This window comes from Pholis gunnellus, assembly GCF_910591455.1.
Source record: "Pholis gunnellus genome assembly, chromosome: 11".
Classification (NCBI taxonomy): Eukaryota; Metazoa; Chordata; class Actinopteri; order Perciformes; family Pholidae; genus Pholis; species Pholis gunnellus.
The window spans coordinates 17,655,175-17,676,073 of record NC_136538.1 but is presented as its reverse complement, the minus strand read 5'-3'; the positions used below and the strand labels follow the sequence as shown (position 1 = coordinate 17,676,073).

The following is a 20,899-nucleotide window of genomic DNA, read 5'->3' as shown; positions in this document are numbered from 1 at the left end:
CCTTTCTCCCCATTTTTCATCCCTGGTTTCCTCCCTCTCCATCATCGTTTATCTGCATTCAGTCCATTTTCTCCCCAGCCTGATAGCTCTTAGATGAGGCGTCTTTCTGGTTAGACACTGTAATGAAGACTGAAATACTATTTCCTGGATGGCTACTGTGAGTTTTCTCCACCATCCAGTGCTGCAGCAGAGTGATCGATGCTGTTGTTGTTTTGGTTTCCCAGTTTGCTCTTATTGATGTGTCAGCTCGTCTCTAAGCAGATATTGCTAATGACTTCCAGCTTACGCAAAGCTCTTCATGGAGAAAAGTAAATTCACTTGTATGTAATTGTTCCTCCTAGCCAGGCATCTTGCATGCATCATGCAGTAGTTATCTCTCGAATGTGTCTGCAGTGCTGTCATTATTACATTAATCAAAATCGCATTTTTAGTGACATTTTTGCTATTCTATAAAAAGAAACATCATCATAATGATGTTTGTCTTCTTAATGTAGGACATTGTCTCTGAAATGGCCAGCTCCAAATTCTTCTTATTTCATATTCTGGTGGCAAAGTGCGTTAAATTATAGGGTATATAGTGCCTATCACATGCTATATGATGTCATTTCTAAATAGCCTAACCTGTGTTGGAAATAATATATGACCTGGCTGCCTGAGGTCTGTGCCATTAGCCTTACAAATAGAAGAAAAGAAAACAGCCTCAAGTTTAAAAGTTATGAGAAATGATTTCTGTTGTTGTGGCTCAGCCGGCTACAATACCATTGTCGGTACAATGTTTGAAATTGAAAGGAGCCTGTAATTTGTGTTGCTCACTACATGATCATTGCCATCTTTGCCCAGGTAGCCAAAATGGCCTTATCAGCAGCAGCCTAAATCTGGCATGGCTGGTAGCTGGATTGCCATATTTAAAGAATAACATATCTCAATCAGTGCAAGTATCCATCCAATTCTGGTTGCCAACACTGGCCCAAAGCTAGCCCAAGTACAGCTAACTGGAGCTGATTCTTACCCTAAATAAGCCCAAGTCAACTACCCCCAAAAAACGTAGCCAAATCTGGCAGCCATGTATTGACCAGAGCCGGCTCACATTTCTTTCTCTGGTGCCAGAACAGAGCCAAGTGTAAGGATGCTCCAATCAGGATTTTCAGGGCTGATCACTGATTGCTGAAAGCAGTATCGGCTGATACGGATCGCAGGGTCTATTTGAAGCCTTTTATTTATGGTGTAGCATTATTAATTCATTCAGCTGTTCTTAACGACATTGTATATTAAAAGATGAGAAAGTATCATGAATTGACAACTAATTATTTTTTATCATGAGTAACACATTCCCCTCTCGCTCTTAGAGACACGTTCTCTCATAATCCCTTCTTCATACAGAGATCATGCAACACTGCTAAAGAAGACCCCTCATTATGCTTTTCTACACCGAACCAAACCAAACGTGTAATACAACCGTCTCTAGTGTTTGTGGTCCCGACATGCCGGCTGACGTTGATTCGACAACCTCTACCGCCTGCTTGGCAGCAGAGCAGCAATGTTATACAGAACAGCAAGGCAGAATAGTAGCACCGGTCCTGTCTTAAAACAGGCTGTGTTAAAGGGGCTTTAGAGATGCAACTCACAACACCGGTGATGCCATTCAAGCGGCGCAAGAACAAATTGTACGACACATCTCATCGGCACTTCAGACCGGCCTTTATAGAGTCTGTTGGGCCAAGTGGCTGACTCTTGATTGCGATCGGCCATGCGGGTTGGATGATAGGACCGATTTTTCTTATTGGCCATCATCATCCCTTCAGCCAGTGATCGTTGATGTATTCGGATGTAATGGTGGCGGTCACGTTGGCTCCATGTGCAACCTTGCTTGATGCGTCTACCAGCGTCTAACAACTGCAGTTGTTCAAAGCTGATGTATTTGTGCTGTTACTCAACCCTGCATTAAATAGTCTCTAAAGGGTGCTTCTCTCTTGCCAACAACAGATCTGCAGGGGGTTGATAGGACTGTTGATCCAATGAATAATTTGCCGGGCACAGAGATTTCTAGCTTTCAGGAACTTACTCTCTGGCTCCTAGAGTTTTTGAAACCTCCCCTGGCTGCTGGGATTTTCACCTGCAGGCAGATAGAGAACAGCACTGAGGCAGCAGCTCGTATTTTATGAGCCAAAAATATTTTCATTACTCCATTTTACAAATTTGCACGGTCAAATAGTAATGGCATTTTTTTCATATCCAATTAAACAGTGTGGGAAAAAATGTTAGACTGGTCGAGTTATTATGCCACAGGAAATTAAATATGGAACATGGTAACACTGTAATATGCTGAATTTTAATTGTTTGCAAATTGCGTTTTCTCACAGTCTGCATTTAAAGGAAAGCATTTAAGTGGCAGAACCCACTGTTTGTAGGTTGTTCCTACGGCCACACTAGCTACATGGATGATATTTCTCCACGTCTTAATTTATTGTCTCTCATGTGGTCTAATCCATCATGGAATAGATGTTACCAGCCATATCATCATCCAGTTCACTTGAAATGCACAGCATCACCTAGTCACCAGAATCAGAAAATCAATGTTTTATTATTCATTTTGCGTCCTTCTCACTGTCGTTTCTTTTTAGACTGCAACACTTTTTTTGAAGCCGACAGCCACAGCTCTCTTTCTGTCTTTCTTCTGTCTTGCGTGCAGCAATTAAGCATGTTGCATTAAGCAACATGATAATACTGAGATGGTAGAGGATCACTCTGCCTGCTTTTACAGATCTAACTACTGATACAGATACTGTCTTTTCTCCACGATGACGCATTGTATTTAAAAGCTATGTAGGGGGAACTGCTTCAGTAACTACATGTGGGAATGAAGGAAAACAGCATAAGTGTGATCATGGAGAGCTTTTGTTGCCATGGTACAGTTTTCTTATTGTGTGTTTCTCTGAGTGATTTCCTTTAAATAGAGGAATTAGGTCACTTCATCTCATTTACTCTCCGTTTCTTTTAATCGTGGCTAGAGAGTAACCCACAATGTGCAAAATCTCTTGGCAGACTCGCTGCCCAGCGACCGAACCTTAACCATTTCATTGAATGCCTGTCCTTAACCATCAGCAATTGTGGAGCACCATCTCGACACCTTTCTCTTTAGAATGTTCTTTTTCTGACTTAGCGGTATAAAGTGAATCCTGCCTTATGTGGCGTTATGACAGACCATCTCGATATCTCTTGTCTTGACAAATTGAATTAGGCAGTAATTAAGGCAGAGATTAACAACATTTATTATTATCATTATTTATATTATTATTATTATTATTATTATAGAGGTTCAATGCACACTTAAACCCACAATCAGGCACAGTCTTGTCAATCCAGGTGGTGTTTCAGACAAAGGATTGTGGGTCAATAAGAAGATCGGTAGCATGACGCACTGCTAGGAGGGGAAAAGAAGAAGCAGAATAGCAGCAAATTGCTCAAACTGTGGTCCCGTGTTCATAATGATCCAGTCTATATGGTTCCTCGAAAGAGCGCTTTCTATACAATTTTGAGGATATACTGTAATTGAGACAGTTGAAGCGCTATGAATCCAGGGATATTCGACTTCCATCCCTTTGTCCTTTTCAAAATGGCCATTCGCATTTGCTCATCCCCATTACAGATGATTATTTTAAGATATTGAGCATCGTAACCATTACCTAAATAGCGGCCCTGTTATTAGTGTGACTTTTCAAACAGGATTTTCAAAAATGTCATTGGCTCGATATTCTCCTTTGCGCTGTAGAGTAAAAAACAAAGCATATAGTTATAGGAGGGATCAACCTAATGTTTTGGTCTCACTTACATGAGGTACAGTACACTCGTGGTGACTGATTGCTTTGCCTTTTTAAAGGAAGACTATCTAAAACTTAAATCCTCTATGAGCTGACACATTTTTTTTTATTTAAGAGACATGGCAAGCACCGACATTATTTTTTCTTTCATGTGTCTGGTGAAGTGTCACTCGTTCATATGCAAGTGGTTTGGCTGTGCTGTCTGTATTGTGTGTGTGAATGACCTTCCCAGTGGCGTGCTGGTGTGCAAAGCTCTGTGAAGTAGAAGTATTCCTCTTTAGTGTTCTTCAGTTTACAGAGCAGAGATTGCTCCGTGTTTTCCACGGAGGACGAAGTTGCTCATGGAGAAAATAGTCCCCTGTGAAGCAGGCAAAGCAGAATGACGTTTTGCCCCCCCCCCCCCCCCACACACACACACACACACACAGAACATGGCCAGACACAGTCGGATACATCTGCATACACAGATGAACAAGCTATTACAATGAAATAGTGCAGTATTGTACTCATTATCAAATCAACACAGCTTTCTGAGCAAAGTTTAGGGCAGCTTTGTTAATACATACTGCGTCACCCTATTTTCAATGAACAGCTCCATGACTAACTAATCTCCGTGTTGTTGACATGCACACAATGCTTAGATAAAGCCAGAGGAAGGCACATTTCATGAGTGACATCCTGAATGAGGAGAAAATAGCTTACGTACACCCACACAAGCTGGAAGGTTATAAACATGATTCACCAGCAGTTTGCGGTGAGGTTATACATAGCAGTGTAACCTTTAAGACTTATAGTATTTTAAGGATCTCATGCTCTTCAAATGGTTTGTGAAAAACTAAAGATTTAGCCATTAGTGACGTTTTTTGGCAAGCCTGTTTCATTGCCTCACATGCTTTTATTTCCTTCACAGTTGAGCCTTTGTCGCTGCCGTGTGTATCTGTGGTAATTGTTGTTTCCTCTTGATTGTATAATCATTTGCCTTTGCAAATGGTGACATAGATTTATGTTTGTTCATTTTGTTTTTCTCATCAATCCCCAATGAGAGCCGACTGGAACATCGCATGAATACAAAATTGTGACAATATGCTCAGTTTTTTTGACTGATATTTCCAGGCTCAAACCCAACTGCCTATGTCCAATCAAGTAACAGAGCAAAGCAGTCTCAACGTTTCATGAAGCAAGAGTTCAAAGCAGGACTTGTGATGAAATCTTAAAGCTTAAAAATATCTTTACTCCTGTTGACGGTTTTGATCTCTGTTACCGTTCTTTACTTAATATTGAATGAAATGTCCTGATCCATCTTCTCAACAGTCTTTCAGCATAAACCTTCCCTCACTGACGAAAGTGAGTCGTACACACAAAATGCAGTTTGATGCAATCGTGCCAAAATAATACACTAATGCAGTTTCTCCCAGTCAGAAATGATCTCCTCTTAACTCAAGCACTGATAGTTTGGCAGCATATAGTGAGTGCTTAAGATGTAAACAATAATGTATATTTAAATAATTGTTTGTATGGAAATATGTGCGCTTAACTCAATTTTAACTTGCGCTTAACTCAATTTTGTAGAAAATGAGAAGACCACAGTGATGGACTGTGACTCAGTGGTAGAGCGGGTCGTCCTTTAATCAAGAAGATCGGCGATTCGATCCCCGGCTCAGCTAGTCCATGTCGATGTGTCTTTGGAACTTTACCCCAAAACATCTCTCCCGTAGACTGTGCCTACGGCGTATGAATGTTAGATGGTTCTGGGCAGGTGGCACCTTGCATGGTTGTGTGTGAACGGGTGAATGATGAATGGCGCATTGAGTGGTCGGAAAGAGAAGCGCTATACAAGTCCATTTACCATTTGGTGATCCCAAAATGACAAAGCTAGAACAAAAACAAAAGACACATTTGCATTGAGAAATACAAAATAAAAAAAAGCTATTTCTGCTTATTAACGACGTCTCTTTCGTTGTTGTGGAGTAGAGTGTGTTTCGGTGGGAAAGGTATCTTGATGAGGACCCTGCCGATGGGGCTCGTGTGCTGCAGACTGAGATGTGCTGTGCCCCCGGACGGCCTGTTGTTTGGCCCGGAGCCACCATTCTTGTCCTGTCAGCTCAAATCCCATTGACCACTGCAAAATGATTTGTCAGATCCTTCAGAATCCTTGTCCAGCTTGCAGCACTGATTAAGAATTTAACAAACATCAGCTTCACGACTTGAGACATAGCTCAAAACGTTGACAGCGTGGAATGAGAGATCTGAAGGTGAGGGGTAGTTTAGATTCATGAGACAAACTCAAACTCATGGGAAATTTGTTACATGATGAGCATGTCTACTTTAAAGTCCTCATTATTTAACATTGTACTTCTGCTCCTCCCTCCTTCCTCTCATCATTATCATCATCATCATCATCACCACGGCCTCCATCTATGTGATTGCTGGTAAAGTATTCTGTGTTGCTAACAAAGTGTGACAAAACATTTCAGCATGTAGTGGCGGAGCTTGAATAGAGGTTTCAAATAGCATACTAATGGCTGGCGCTTGTTGTCTTGGTAACCAGCTCAGATTTTAGCATAGACATTGGCCACTCAGTGTTGAATGTCACCACAAACTGTCAGAAAATGGCAGATAGGATGATTCCATCACTTACAACTCTGCCACTTTGTTATCTGGCTCATTATTTACGAATGAGGTGTTTGGGACCTTTTGTCTCTCAGAGATCTGCTCCGTTTTAATCTATTTTTCCTCATCCATCTGATTCTTTTCTTTCTCCCAATTAGCTGGCGTCTTGGGACTCTACTCGTGGTTTGAACGGTAGCCTGAAGGAGAGTCGGATAGAGAGCGGCATGCAGGGAGTGACGCTGAAGATTGTAACGTTACTGGTAAGTTGTGGGAGTTCAATGAATCTATAAACACTTGACCTGAGTAGGCAAACACCACAGTGTAGAGGCAAACGCATTCAATTGGTTGTTTGTTACACCCACATATTAAGCAATTGTTTCTCTGAAATACACACTTAAACATAATACTGTGAATTCTGTGTTTAACAGAAACATCTTTCACCTGCTGATAAGTTGATTTTGATGCTACTTAGCTTTTTCAATGTTCAGCAGCAGTAAAAGACACTTAACATTCCCTGCAGATGTTTCACAATAAAACAATAAGTTAGCATTAAAAGCGAGCAAGTAGCGTAAATAACACGATGACTTAATAAATGAAGTCCTGTATTTATTATTAGGCTGCCTTTAAAAAAAAAAAAAAGCCAATGTGTTACCTCAGTTGAGTGAAATACAGGCTCTGTTCACTTTTTGAAAATCTACTGCAATAAACAAAGGTTTCTAGTTTCTACTGGGTTCAGTGAGCTGTTATCACAGAAGGATTGAGAACCACAAACCTAGCCGAGAACCAGACCTCTTCCAATCTACTTCACACTGTTTGGTGCTACTCACTTATGTCAGGTATTCCTCTTCCATCTTGTCCTGTGAATCTAGAGCGACAGGAGGCCGTTAAAAACAATCCTACATGGCAGCAGTTTTTTCTTCGCCTAACTTCATGAATCCTAGCAGCTAAAGCCACTTCCCTCCCCCTGCTCTTCATTCTCCCTCTTCTTCACACATGACTTACCGGCTCCGTATTTATTTACATAAGTTCTGCTCAGCTCTCCCCTGGCAGTGTCACTTAATCAAGTCATTTGCCCCGGCCCACTTCAACGCCTCCTCTCTTCTCCGTCCCTCTCCCCCTGTCATCTTGAGCTCTCTTTACTCCTCCTTCACCTATTTAATTTTGCCCTGACACTTTCAACCCATAAAGAAGAACCATGGTTGGGTGCAATAAATTTGAAATAGCAATTTCCACGTTGATTAGCCGTAGCAGTTGCCATGGCGCCATGTGTTACAGGTCAACAGTTGCAAAGGAAACTATTTTATTATGATGAAGTTTAACTTAGATCACCTTAGAAGCTCTTCATAAAGGTGTCACCCCAAATTTCTTTAGATGAGTGAATGTGTCCTCGCTTCGCTCGCCAATCCGGCCCCGAGGAGATTATGGTGCATCTTGATAAATGACGTGCCTGTGATTAAGTGCACACACTCTACTCTTTTCCAAACTTCGAGGATAAAACGAGGGCTTAGAGACGAAATCCTCACACACATTTCTCCGCATTACCATTGTCAGTGATGTATTATACAAAAAGTGCAATATTTATTCAAACAGGAGGAGCCTTTTGTGATGGTAGCAGAGAATATTCTGGGCCAACCCAAGAGATACAAGGGTTTCTCCATTGATGTCCTGGACGGCCTGGCCAAGATCCTGGGCTTCAAGTATGACATCTATCAAGTCGGAGATGGGAAGTACGGCTCAGCACTTCCCAATGGATCCTGGAATGGCATGATAGGAGAGCTCATTGGCAAGGTTGGTGTGTTTTCTTTTTATCTCAATTAATCAAAGTCCAGATTTCAGTCCAAATCTTTTTTTTTTTTTCTGGGACTCAGGCCACATGGTCTTATTTTGAAATGGGACCCCAATTGTAAAGTAGAAAAGATTAGAAAAAACATTGCACTCTATCTGCACATCAGTTGTATCCAGTGGGTGACATCACAGATTGATTAAACTGGGTCTGCGTTCTGCTTTTTGGAACTACTGATACAGTTTGAGACCTCGACAAATGCTGCTGTGGGTCATGATGATAGTTGGATTTTAACCCCCCTGGATAGATTTTCATCACATAGTGGCTCAGTAAATGATTTCAATCGCAGATGTATGTGCTGTATATAAGCTACATTGTTTACTTCATAAATGCTATCAAATTTTATTTTTGTGAAAGATTTCCAACATTTTATTATTGTTAGGTGCACTCTCACCCATATATTTCAACATACAAAAGCAAAAGAGTGCAGAGTGGAAATACTGTGACCTTAATTATTCAGTTAGAAAGCACTCTGGAATTAAAACCTTCATGAAGGCCTAATGATGTCCTTGGTTATTAGCTTAAAACATTGTTATCAACAATGTTCTGGGTAGATGAATGATGCTGATGAAAGATCATTTTGTCAGAAAATGACAAAGTTTTCCTCCTGATGACAGCATAAAGGTGAACTGAGAAATTCTCTGATACTTGCATTTTGAAATTGAAAACTTGGACTGGTTCCTTCTTTGATGGATAAATAAAGGAAGCTCATTTGAAAACTGAAAATGTAGCATGTTGGAGACACGAGAGCAAAGGTCACAGGGTCACCAACGTTTCTTTCGCGAAGGTGTATTTGAAGTCCTCCACAAGTTTTTAAAGTCTTGTTGAAACAATCCTCCTCAATGGGGTCAAAACATCAAGTTTCTTTGAATGTCGAACAACATGCACTCCTAACCACATTATGTTGTTTTAAAAAGAAATGCTATCAGGTTACTAAAACATATGACTCTCCCTCCGCAGCGAGCCGACTTGGCCATATCAGCCATCACCATCACCCCGGAGCGTGAGAGCGTGGTGGATTTCAGCAAGCGCTATCTGGACTACTCCGTGGGAATCCTGATGCGCAAGTCAGAGGAAAAGATCAACATTTTCTCTTTGCTGGCACCGTTTGACTTGGCTGTATGGGCGTGCATCGCCGCAGCTATCCCTGTGGTGGGCATTATGATCTTCCTGCTCAGGCGCATCCAGGCAGTGCGCTGCCAGAACAATGCGGGAGGCCACCCGCCGCCTTCTGTGTCCACTTCACTTCAAAGCGCCATCTGGATCGTCTACGGTGCTTTCGTCCAACAAGGTGGGTTGTATAGTTTAGACAGTGGATGCAAATGTGTGTATATGTTATATATAGGAAGGTTTTCAGTCTACCAAATCACACACCAACCTCTTACTCGTTAACACTTCTCTGTTTGAAGATGTGTTAACTGACAAAGTCAATGTCATTGTTAAATAAATGAAAACCTTCAGTGATGCATCTTTGGAGACTATACGCACCAACCAAGGAGTCCTTAAATATCCAACCCTGAATATAAGCAGAATACCAGCTAAAAAAAAAACACCAAAAAGTACTTCATGGGATTAAGGACAGAATATTAATATAAAAGGGGTCCAATCAATGAAAATGCATATGTGGATGTCGGTAAACAACAAATGCTGATTCAGTGGTGAGTCAGTTTGAGGCACAAGGCCCACCAGAGCATTTTCTAAAGGTGCCCTTGTCAAGGAGAACATCCCATCTTTAGGTCTGGTGGTGATCCAGGTATGTCCGGTTTGGATAAATGACTTCTTCAGCAGCTGATGTTGTAGCCTGAACAGCATCTATCAAAGTCTGGCACACTGCCTATGAGCCTCTTTTAACCCAGCACCCACTATATTTCAAGAGAAGCTAAATCCCCTCTCTCTTCTCGCTGCCTCTCTTTTTTTTGTTCTCGGCTCTGGCTCGCGTTCCAACGTCGCCACTTTCTGTTTCAGTCAAGTGGATTGCATTTTTTTTCTTGGGATGACGTAGGTCGCTCTGATATGGATCTGACTTCTGATGCATTGTGTGCCATTTTCAGAGAGCATCAACTTGGCAACCGTGACCCTCCAATGATTTCATAATGATATGCCAACACTTGACTGGGTTTTGTTCTATGTTCATGCAGATTAAACTATACACCCGCAGACATATCGACTTTTCCACACTGCCTTTTTCAGAAAGGGACTGCCCTTCTCTCCTTCCATAAGGAGGTGGGTTAGAGGTAGGAAATAATCTCAATTTGTATACGACAACTGATGAAAATTCAGTTGAAACAATTCATTTCAAAGACGAAAGAGACTGCATCACAGTGGACGGTTGCAGGATAGGATCCAGTAAAGTTTCAAGATGCACATTTCACACTCGGTGACCTTACGAAATCCGTCAGAGCCATATGTAATAAAAATGACTGATGCCGGAGTGCTATGCATCTGACAAGGCCTTCAGTTTTTTTTCCCCAAACTGTCCTAAGGGCGCAGCTGTGTTGATTGTGACACTTTCAGGCAAATATGTTTTCATTACATTTCACACTCCTGAATCTCTCAGATGACATTTCTATGGCTTTACTCTTCAAAATTTGAATGTGTGCTGACGTTTTTCTCATGCACCTCAAATGCTGTTGGATATTTGGAGAGAAAGAGTCGGTATGACAGAGAAAAAGTGAAGATAGAAAAGCTAATGTGACGAACCAGCCTTCTCTCCTCAAAGAAAGCAAGGAAGGACAACGGATTAAACACAGAGGAAAGAACATCGAAAGGACAGGAAGAAAGAAATATATATAACGGAGAACTGCTCTCTTCAATAAAACTGGATCGGATGAGTAATAGAGAGAGCAAGAGACAGTGCAGACTAAAGTGAATACACTTTCTTGGGAAAATAGGGGATGGAAACACAAGATCATGCATGCAGTCAACTGCTCCAGTGTTTTTCTTTTCTTCTCCGTTATTCATCCAGGAGGGTGTCACACTGAGAGCAATGCTCTCTTTTTCAGGAACACCCCTGATCAACATTCACTCAGTTACACGTCCAGAACAACTACAGTCTGATCTGCAGGCCAATGAGCAGCTCCACCGGAGCAGTTTGGGCTTATTAAGGGCTTTGCTCAAGAGCACCTCAGTGGTGGTAATGAGGGAGCAAGCAAGCGTTGCTTTTCACTTCGGGTCACAAGCTCATTCAAGTATGACTATTATCTCAATATACAGCAGATTTAACATAAAGTGGTGGGTGCTTTAAATGGCATGCCCAGTAATCACTTGACCATCAAACATTTTAATAAGATTCATGATATAGACATATTTTCAAACCTAGAGAAAGGAGCAGGGTTTGTGGAAAACCATTGGTACAGACACGCACGCATAAAGACACTGTAAAATCTAAAATCCCTTTTTCTTGATGAAGTATGACTATATTGTACCGGAACAATCATATTCACAGATAATTGTAATGTCTGTTTTCTCATCGAGATGACTAATCTTTTAAAAGCTTGTTTGAAAATGCACAAAACAATCCTGGTGACTCAAAACATACGGTATTAATATTAAAAAAGCCTTTCTTCTTTATATAATATATACATTAACAGAAACAAGACGCAGATAATAATAAATCATGCCTACACATGTTGGCAGTATTTGAACTTCCACATCAGATGTATAACATATACATGATAATATGTTGCATAAATGGGACTGCAGTGCGCATTATGTTTTTTGTATTCACACTAGAGCAGGGATATGAGATGATGTTTTTATACCCATGTGTTTATAACTGCTCCTCCACAGGCAGTGACTCCATCCTGGGATCAGTGGCTCTGCGTATTGTCATGGGCAGCTGGTGGCTCTTCACTCTCATTGTCTGTTCGTCCTACACAGCAAACCTGGCTGCCTACCTCACAGTGTCACGCATGGACAATGCTGTCCGGTAAGGCACAACACTGTATCTTAATGTTTACATTGTGTGAACTGTGTGAAATGCAGCTCTCGCTCTTATTGTGGAACCTCAACACCAACAAGAGATTTAGATTGCAAAAAGGAACAGATGTGTCTATGCTGCATGTGCTTTAAAGTAGTATCATCAAGGTGCTATCATTCTGTCGTAATTTACCTTGAATGTCAAATGCCATTTGTTTGTTATTATTCTCACAGTGGGAATAGTAAATGCTTTAAACCAGGGGTGTCAAACATCCGGCCCGCCACGTCATTTTATGTGGCCCGCGAATCTACCAGCAAAAAAAAAAAAAATGGAAATCGCGCACGGCGGAGCTCCTCCCCGATCCGCGCGCACACACCTCCACCAGCGTATGTGGCAGCAGCAGCCCCCCCCCCCCCCCCCGCCGACGACGACGACGAAGGAGCAGCAGCACCCCCCCACCCCCCCCACCACCCCCCCCCCCCCCCCCGCCGACAACCGGCCCTTTGGGGGCAACCATGATGCCGATGCGGCCCCAGAGCAACAATGAGTTTGACACCCCTGCTTTAAACAATGGGTTTTGGCCCAAATCTCGATCCAAGTCTTTTGATATCATTACGATCATATTTGCCTAAATCTTGATCAAATGTGTGTTTGACACATTGAAATAACAGCTGTAGCCTTCTAGATTTGACACACCATATGTTTTGCATTGCACTCCAATAACATTGTCAGATGGACAGTTAAAAAAAAAAAAAATATCGAAACATCAGAACTTGAGACATTACCCACAATGCAGCCTCACAGCCGACCATTCAGTTGCAGATTTTGGTGTGCTATGCAGCAAATGCGTGCTTCTGGTAAAGGCTTTATACAACCTTTACACATATGCAGTAGAAAACAGACTCCGTAAAACAGACTGTAAACAGTACACAGACTTCAATGTGTAAGATTTGAGTTACCCCTTAAAGGTTCCGGATGCTTTCATATAACCATTGAGGTTTCTTCTGTTTTTGTTTGGAGGGGGAGTCAAATTTATGATTTGTGATACTGGGCTATCCAAATATATTGAATTTAATTGTGTGCATCAGCGTTGAATGTAGTATATATATCTCTTGACCCATTTCTATTATAGTGAGGTCTTTGTTTAGTGGAAACACACACAGGAGTGTTTTAATGCTGTACAGAGTGTGTGGTGTTCTTGAGGTATCGTAGAGTGTATTTTACACTATTTAACTACAGGGACAAGCGCTGGCTTGAATGTCCATACGAGTGCATCTCTCATCAGCTGCATTTGGTGTTTGGTCGGTCTGCTTGTTTGTAATTTTTGACCCGCTGCCTAACAACTAGCCTGTCCTCAGCCCAAATGCTATTTGTCAGTGAATCCAATTTGGTGTGCTGTCTCTCCCTGAAGAAGGGGCAGAGAGGTATTTGATTGCATCGGGTCCGTCTTCTGTTGAACAAATAGCCACATGTGGACATGTAAGGGGGGGGGGGGGGAGCGAATGCTAAGCAGCTCACAGCTCAGCTGTAAAGAGAGAACCCTGTGTGGGATTCAGCTCTTAACTAATCTAAATCGATTGTTTAGAAAATCTGTAGATTTAAGGCAATACAACCTGAGATGTATAGTCGTTTGCATACACTTAAAAATACAAAAAAGTATATAATTCAATAGCTCGCTTGCAGCTTTCCTTATTGCGAGAAGAACAAATCATTGCAATTTAATGCTCGCTAAGGTAGGGGAGACTTGCACTTCATTGCTTTCCTGACATGCAGAAGACACTCTTACTTAGCAGCAGGGCATTTAAATTAACTCTGCTGCTGCACTTCCCAATCACATAATCTTTGTGAGTGAAGACTCGGCTAAATGTGTGCAGAATGTAAAAAACAAAAAAACATTTGTGGAAAATGTATAAAAAAAAATGAAAATAAAATGACATATGGAACAGGTTGATTATCATTTTTGGAAGGATTTAATGATTTTTCTCCTAAATGTGTATGCCTGTTTCAAATAAACAATTGAAGTCTGATAAATGTTGATACAATTTGGCGGTGTGAGCAGCTGGAGTCAAGACCATCAGAGCAGTAAAGTGTGGAGAAGTGACTGCTTCTTTTTAATACAGGGATAAGACACAACACTTCACATCCAACCTCACGAATGGGAGTTCTTTGACCTAATGGAGAAATTGACCACGCTTGGTATAGTTGCTTTGCTACCTGAACACTTGATGATGTTGCAAGATCCTAAAACAGTCAGTGGGTCTTACCGTTACCAACAATCAAAGTGGGCATGTCTGGCACATCGATTGTTTTCCCATTATGAAATCAATGTTAATCAAACCACAAAACGCAGATGCAATTTACCACAAAGCAGAGGGTGGAAAACTCTGGATTAGCCGTTAGCTTAGCCCTATTAATTCCACAGACACACCTAAAGCTCAGGTATTAGGGAAAATTTCTTTTTTTTTCTTTATTTCCAATCAGAACTAAAATTCACTTCCTTTGCTTTTGCGCCACTGGAGGACATATAGTCCAGAACACTTACATAGAAAATGTGTAAGTAACCCGGTTATGCAGGTATTTGAAGAACGTGTTTACATGCACTGTAGTAATAACCGGACACAGTAAATCCATGTTTACATGCAGCAGGTCAGCATCAGTTTCCCTTATGCCTGACCTTATTTTGTAAGCATGGCTCACTAATTATAACTTTAGTAATGAAAGAAGCTGTGTGTGTTTGTGTGTGTGTGTAAATAGTCAACTTTCTGTTAGTTTCAGTTTTAATCGGACATTAGTAGGAATCAGTTGAAATACAAAGACGCATCGCTCTGCTATTATCTCTCCTTTACTTTCCCTGGCTGCAGTCTTCTGTCATTCACATGTGTAGTTTTAAAAAATAAAATAGAAAATGGTTTCCCCATATACATGGCAGGGAAATCAGCGTTCACAAGGGGAAATCTACCTGGGGAAATCAGGTTTCCCTAATCCCCTATCTCTGTTTACCGGAGAAAGTAGACTGTAAACTGTTTACTTACTAATTGCATGTAAATGAGCAGACTGTAGGCTGGCTTGGAAAAGAAAAGGTTCTTGCCGAAATGTTTACACAATGCCCACAAAACCATGTCCTTGCTGCCTTGGAGTAATGTGGTTTAGGTGGAAGAGCTGTGCTGTCTGAACCCAAGTATGGGAGCCAAATAACTATGAGAATGTGGATTGCTGTATTATTATTATAGGCAGTTTTCTTTGTAATCTTCCTCTCCAGTTGCACTATGCCTGGAGGGTTCACTCACATCATTTTATCACACTTTGCTCCAACTTGGCAAGCTCATCTATAAATGTAATGTCTCATTTCATAAAGATGATAACTTAGATTTTAATTGTCCCTGGTGGCCAAAGATCTATTATGAAATGTCTCACAGAAGAGGGCGGATACCTCCAAATTTGCAATAGTGGAAATGTCTTCCCGCTATGTCCAAACCTTGGGAAGATTGTGACAGATATTACTTGAATAAAAAAACAAAAAACAAATAGAGTAAGGGTGTAGTCCAGCTCCTTTCATGTTAAAAAAACATCAAAACATTGTTGTAATGAACGTCTTCTCTTTTTGCCATAAGTCTACTGATACTGGTTTTCTACCGGCCGTATGTTCACAGACTGTAGAACCTCCTTTTGCAGTAAATGAAAATGCTTCGCATTGAGTCTGTGGGCATGTGTGATTGCCCTTGTCTGTTTCAAAGTGTGCATTAGTCATTAAATTGGTGTACTGGGGGAAACAATTAACAACTTAATCTGAAAATAGTATGGTTACTTAAGCCATTATTTGCATATTAGACATTTTCTTTAAACACTGCATGGCTTTTTTCCACTTTGGTTTGTTCTTTCTGTACATAAACCTTGACAAAACAGCTACGCCTTGGGACACAGGGGTGTTTTTCTTTCCTTGCTCACTGCAATATAAAACTATTATATGTGTGAGAGGGAGCAAAAGAGTCAGATTAGTTTCATAACTTTGTTGTCCTCCAGGATATTACATGGATTAATGCTAATTAAGATAACTCTTTTTTTCGGAAGCCTTTTGTTATTGTTTTAAATGTTGCTTTGATTGTTACTGCTATGGTCAATTTTGCATTTATTTCAGCTAAATATAACCATGATCAACTGTCATTAAGATCCTTTGATTCCAACAGCTGTCGGAAATTAGAAGAAAAGGATATTCTTTACAAGCTTGTGTTTCTGTAGCTGTGCATGGCAGAGAGGGAGAAATACTGTGGTTGGTGTGTGTGGTGTTGGTATTTTGCTTATTTCAGCCTTTGTTCAGCCATTACAGCTAATGAACCCGGTTGGCCCGCTCTGTATTGATTGTAAGTGTAGCCTATGTTGCACTGCTTTGAGAAAAAAAGGCAAACAAGGATAAATGGGTGAGAGATATTCTCAGAGTATAAACAGTATCTACTTCAAATAGTCATTGCCCAGTATTATACCTTTGGAATTTAAAAGGTGCCATCTGTCTATTGTTTTTATATTTGGTCTTACTATAGTTGTCCTTCCAACTCTTTTATAAGTTCTAGTTACTCCAGCTGGAGGATCTAAATATTTATAATGTTATCTCAAATCTGTAGTTCAACATGTGCATGTGCCTGTATAGTTACTTAAAAGCAAGCTGCTAAGACACAATTCAAGCAGAATATTTTACTCGTTGCAGTAAAGATGGCGTTTTATTCTGACAGAATAAGATGAAGACAATGCAATATCTAATCAGTTGTTTCTCTCACTGTTCTGTCCAACATCATTTTCTTGAAATAAGCTGATTGATTCTCTCATTTTATAGGGCATGAGTGAGAAGACAGTCTTAGTTATAGAAACATTCTGGTGCTACTCTAATGTGTTGTTTTTCTAAGCCCACCTAGCTTGAAGCAACCAAGCTAACTGAGGCAAAGACACTAGGCTAATATGCTAGGCTATATGGGGCTATATGCCACTCTGTGTTACTAGCCAGCGGAATTTACTCTGTGGTCTTGTTGCGCCCGGTTTGCTGGTTGGTCCCGGTGCTTACATATTAATAAAATAATACCAATGTTTTAGTTTAATTGAGCATAGAAAAAAATAGGGCACAGACTTTTTCATTCAATTTATTTGTCACATAGTAGAAGGTAACGTTAACACTACAACTCCACTGAAATGCAATCACCCGTCAGCTCCTTCAATTTGTGCAATCAACGTTCTTCAACATAAAGCACACAAATTCATCTTGCTTCTTGCCAGAGTCCTCGGTTCTGTCTGATCAGTATGAAGAACAAGAGTCACGGTTGAAGTGCAGTGACCAGTATTCCTGGATTTGGCCAAGTTTCAGGGACATTACAGGCAGGAACACTATGCTAAGACATTTTATGACTTTTATGACAAATTCATAACATACTATGACTTTTATGACTTGTTATGGCATACTATAACTTTTTTTGACTTAGTGACACACTGTATGATGACTTTGTAGGACTTATTTATAGCATACGATATTGACTTTTTATGACATACTATACTATGACTTTTTATAACAATTCATGACACGCTATGCAATGACTTTTTTATGACCTTTTTATGGCAATCTTTACTCTGACTTATTACTTTTTGTGACATACTATATTATGGCTTCTGACATGACACACTATACTATGACTTTTTAATGACTTTTTCACGGAATACCATACTTTTTTAACTGTTTTATGATGTTTTTAGGACATATTGTGACACTATATTTATGACTTTCATATTACTATACCTTTTTACGTCAAATTTGTGACATTCTATATGACTTTTTTGACACACTATACTATGACATTTTATAGCATACTTTACTCTATATTACTTTTTAATGAGATCCATATCTCAAGAATTCATATGCTAACAGGATTAAAACAATGACAGAAATAGATGTAAACTGCTAGGCAGTAATTTTAGCTTGATACATGTACATTTTCACACCAGTCATATTCCTTCAGCTAGTCATATAATTGTGTTTCTGTACAAGATTATTTCCAGTTTTCCTAAATCACTTAAACTAACTCACTATTTTGACCCTAACTATAGGTCGTTCCAGGACCTGTCCAAGCAGGTGGACCTCGTTTACGGGACAGTCAGGGACTCGGCTGTGTACGAGTATTTCCAGGCTAAAGGAACCAACCCTTTGGAGCAAGACAGCACATTTGCTGAGCTCTGGAAGACCATCAACAAGAACAACGCCTATGAGAACTCTGTCTCCAGCCCATCCGAGGGAATCAAGAAGGTGAATATTTATTTTGGTGGTTCATTAACAAAATGTTGTCAGATCACGTTATACTAATGCTGCTGTTGTTGGACTTCTGTAGGCATCTTTGTAAACTTAATATCCTCAAACAGCGATATGAAAAGTCAGATTTAATCAAATCAGTTGATTCTGAAGAGTTCATTATTTGAAACATGATTTAATACATTTATTAAAATACATCACGGTATTATTTAAAAACATAATGTAATTACATCTTCAGCTCAGAGAGAATACTGCAAAACATATGTTCGGCCTTGATGCTAATGAAATATAGCTTTTTACTTTCACACCACCAGGTAGGAAGAAAATGTAAGTTAGTTAAATAATTGCTGTTGCTGATTCACAGAGGCATGTGAGCAAAGTGGTACTTTTAATCTATTGAATTGTGGTTTTCAATTATTCTCGAAAATGGTGTGGTACTGAATTCATATTTCATGCATCTCACTTTTCCTTTAACAGATAAATCAACACACACTTACAAACCCCAGGTTGAAGAATAATCGTAATTAAACAGATTACAGAGTTTTTAAATATGCACTTGTCATTAAACTGCTATATTATTTAAGCAGCTAACTGCATTCAGCATAGTCAGGCCAGTTTGCATTGCACATACATTAATTAAAAACTAATATTCCCAGATTTAAATCCCACTTCAAACATATTTGAAGAGAAGAAGCCAGTTGCTGAATTACTACAGTGCTTCTCAAAGCCCACAAACTACTGCAAGTGCCTCAGTCTGACATCGGTTTTATAGTTTGTTGGTAATGTGATTTCTCCGGTATGTGGTTATTTATCAAAGCTGAGTGAACTTGAGAGCCCTGTGCAGTCCTAATGAGGTGTGAGGTGAAAATTCTGCTCAGCTGCATTTGTTGAGAGCACAGCCTTATCGTGGAAGACGTAGGCTGTAGTGACACCACGGGGAACAAAGCCAGAGAAGTGCATACAAAATAAACAGAAAAGGTCCAGAAGGATTTCAGACAGATTTTCAGCTCCATACTCTCCACAGTGTGCGCTTGAGGCTACAGCACATGATTGTGTCTCTGAAAATATGTTACACCCAGAGGAATGCAAAGCTGGAAAATAAATAGGGATGCAACTATTTTCATAAACTTTGTGAAGAAATCTAATAATGTGCTAATCAGTGTGATAATTACACTGTATATGATGCTGTGGGGTTTGTGCACTTATATAGTTGCATAGAGGTTTCTCAGCTAAGCTAGTGTCACCTGGCTATAAAACACATCTTCCACGTTTTTATCCTTTGTATGTCTTTTGTTGAACTATCCAGGCAAAGCAAGAGTCATATGCCTTTCTGTGGGACATGGCGGTGGTAGAGTACGCTGCTCTGACAGATGATGACTGCACACTGACTGTAGCGGGCAACAGCATGAGCACCAGAGGCTACGGCATGGCCCTGCAGCACGGCAGTCCTTACAGAGACCTCTTCTCTCAGAAGTACGTATGTTGGTATATTTTTTAGCTTAGCAGTAGTGGAACCAGAAGATATTTCCTGATATTGGTATCCTTCAACCTGTAAATTGTTTTAATTCATTTAAGGAAAAGCACAGTGTATTTTTTTTCCTTCATAGTTCTGGCAGTTTTGATAACATTGTACACATCAAATAATTGCTGAGATTTGGAAACACATCTCTAAAAACAAGTCCAACTGGGCATGAAATACAAGCGGTCAGAATTTGTGAATGAGCCGACACTTCAGCCAGATTATCAAACAAGGAGGTAAACCCATAACTGAGTGGTACTAATTCTTTATTGCATACAAGTACGGGAAGTTAAAGTTGATCCAAAAAGTTGGTATTTACACAAAGAACGTAAGTTTACCTTTCGCTTTCAAATTAGTTTGAATGACATTGAGTTTTTGAAAAAAAATATGTGCTCTTGATTTTTGCCTCACTGGAGCTGTTTTTAGCGACGTTACCGTGTCTCCAGGTGGCCTTGAGCTACGAATATAAAACCCAAGCTGTAATTAAACATTAGTTTTTGTATAAATGTAGACCGATGTCTAGATACTGTACAATGACACTTAAACATTTCTCTTGAAGACTGAGAGGTAAATATTTCACATTTTCAGTCCATTGTTTTTGGTTAATCTGTTTTCTCCCCAGACACAAGGCAGAAATATGCTGCTGAAAACTATTTCAGTGCAGTTTTACAAAATTGAAAGGCAGCACACCAAAAAAAATAAATTCATGGTTAACACCATCCCAGGATTACCCTGAAAACTACAAACAGTACCTCGGTGAAAGGTCTTTAAATACAGGACTTGCCGGAAAGAAGCAGTGAATATTTGAAGGGGTTTCATGAGTGTAAATGTCAAAAGCTTTGAGTCATTGTCTTCCTTTGGCTTTGGGTGAATGTGCCAGTCACTGATGAAGAGGTTGAATAATGACTAT

General features: G+C 40.2%; 1 protein-coding gene across 1 annotated transcript in view; it reads left to right on the top strand.

The window, feature by feature from the left end:
- Positions 1–20,899, top strand: part of grid1a (glutamate receptor, ionotropic, delta 1a) — a gene marked incomplete at both ends in the record, with an annotated part of 190,453 nt that overhangs the window by 164,359 nt on the left and 5,195 nt on the right. The window contains 6 exons of the mRNA XM_079169360.1: positions 6,587–6,688; positions 8,019–8,216; positions 9,232–9,562; positions 12,061–12,199; positions 18,272–18,467; positions 19,777–19,943. Coding sequence (XP_079025486.1) covers positions 6,587–6,688; positions 8,019–8,216; positions 9,232–9,562; positions 12,061–12,199; positions 18,272–18,467; positions 19,777–19,943 — 1,133 coding nt within the window. The remainder of the gene's footprint in view (positions 1–6,586; positions 6,689–8,018; positions 8,217–9,231; positions 9,563–12,060; positions 12,200–18,271; positions 18,468–19,776; positions 19,944–20,899) is intronic.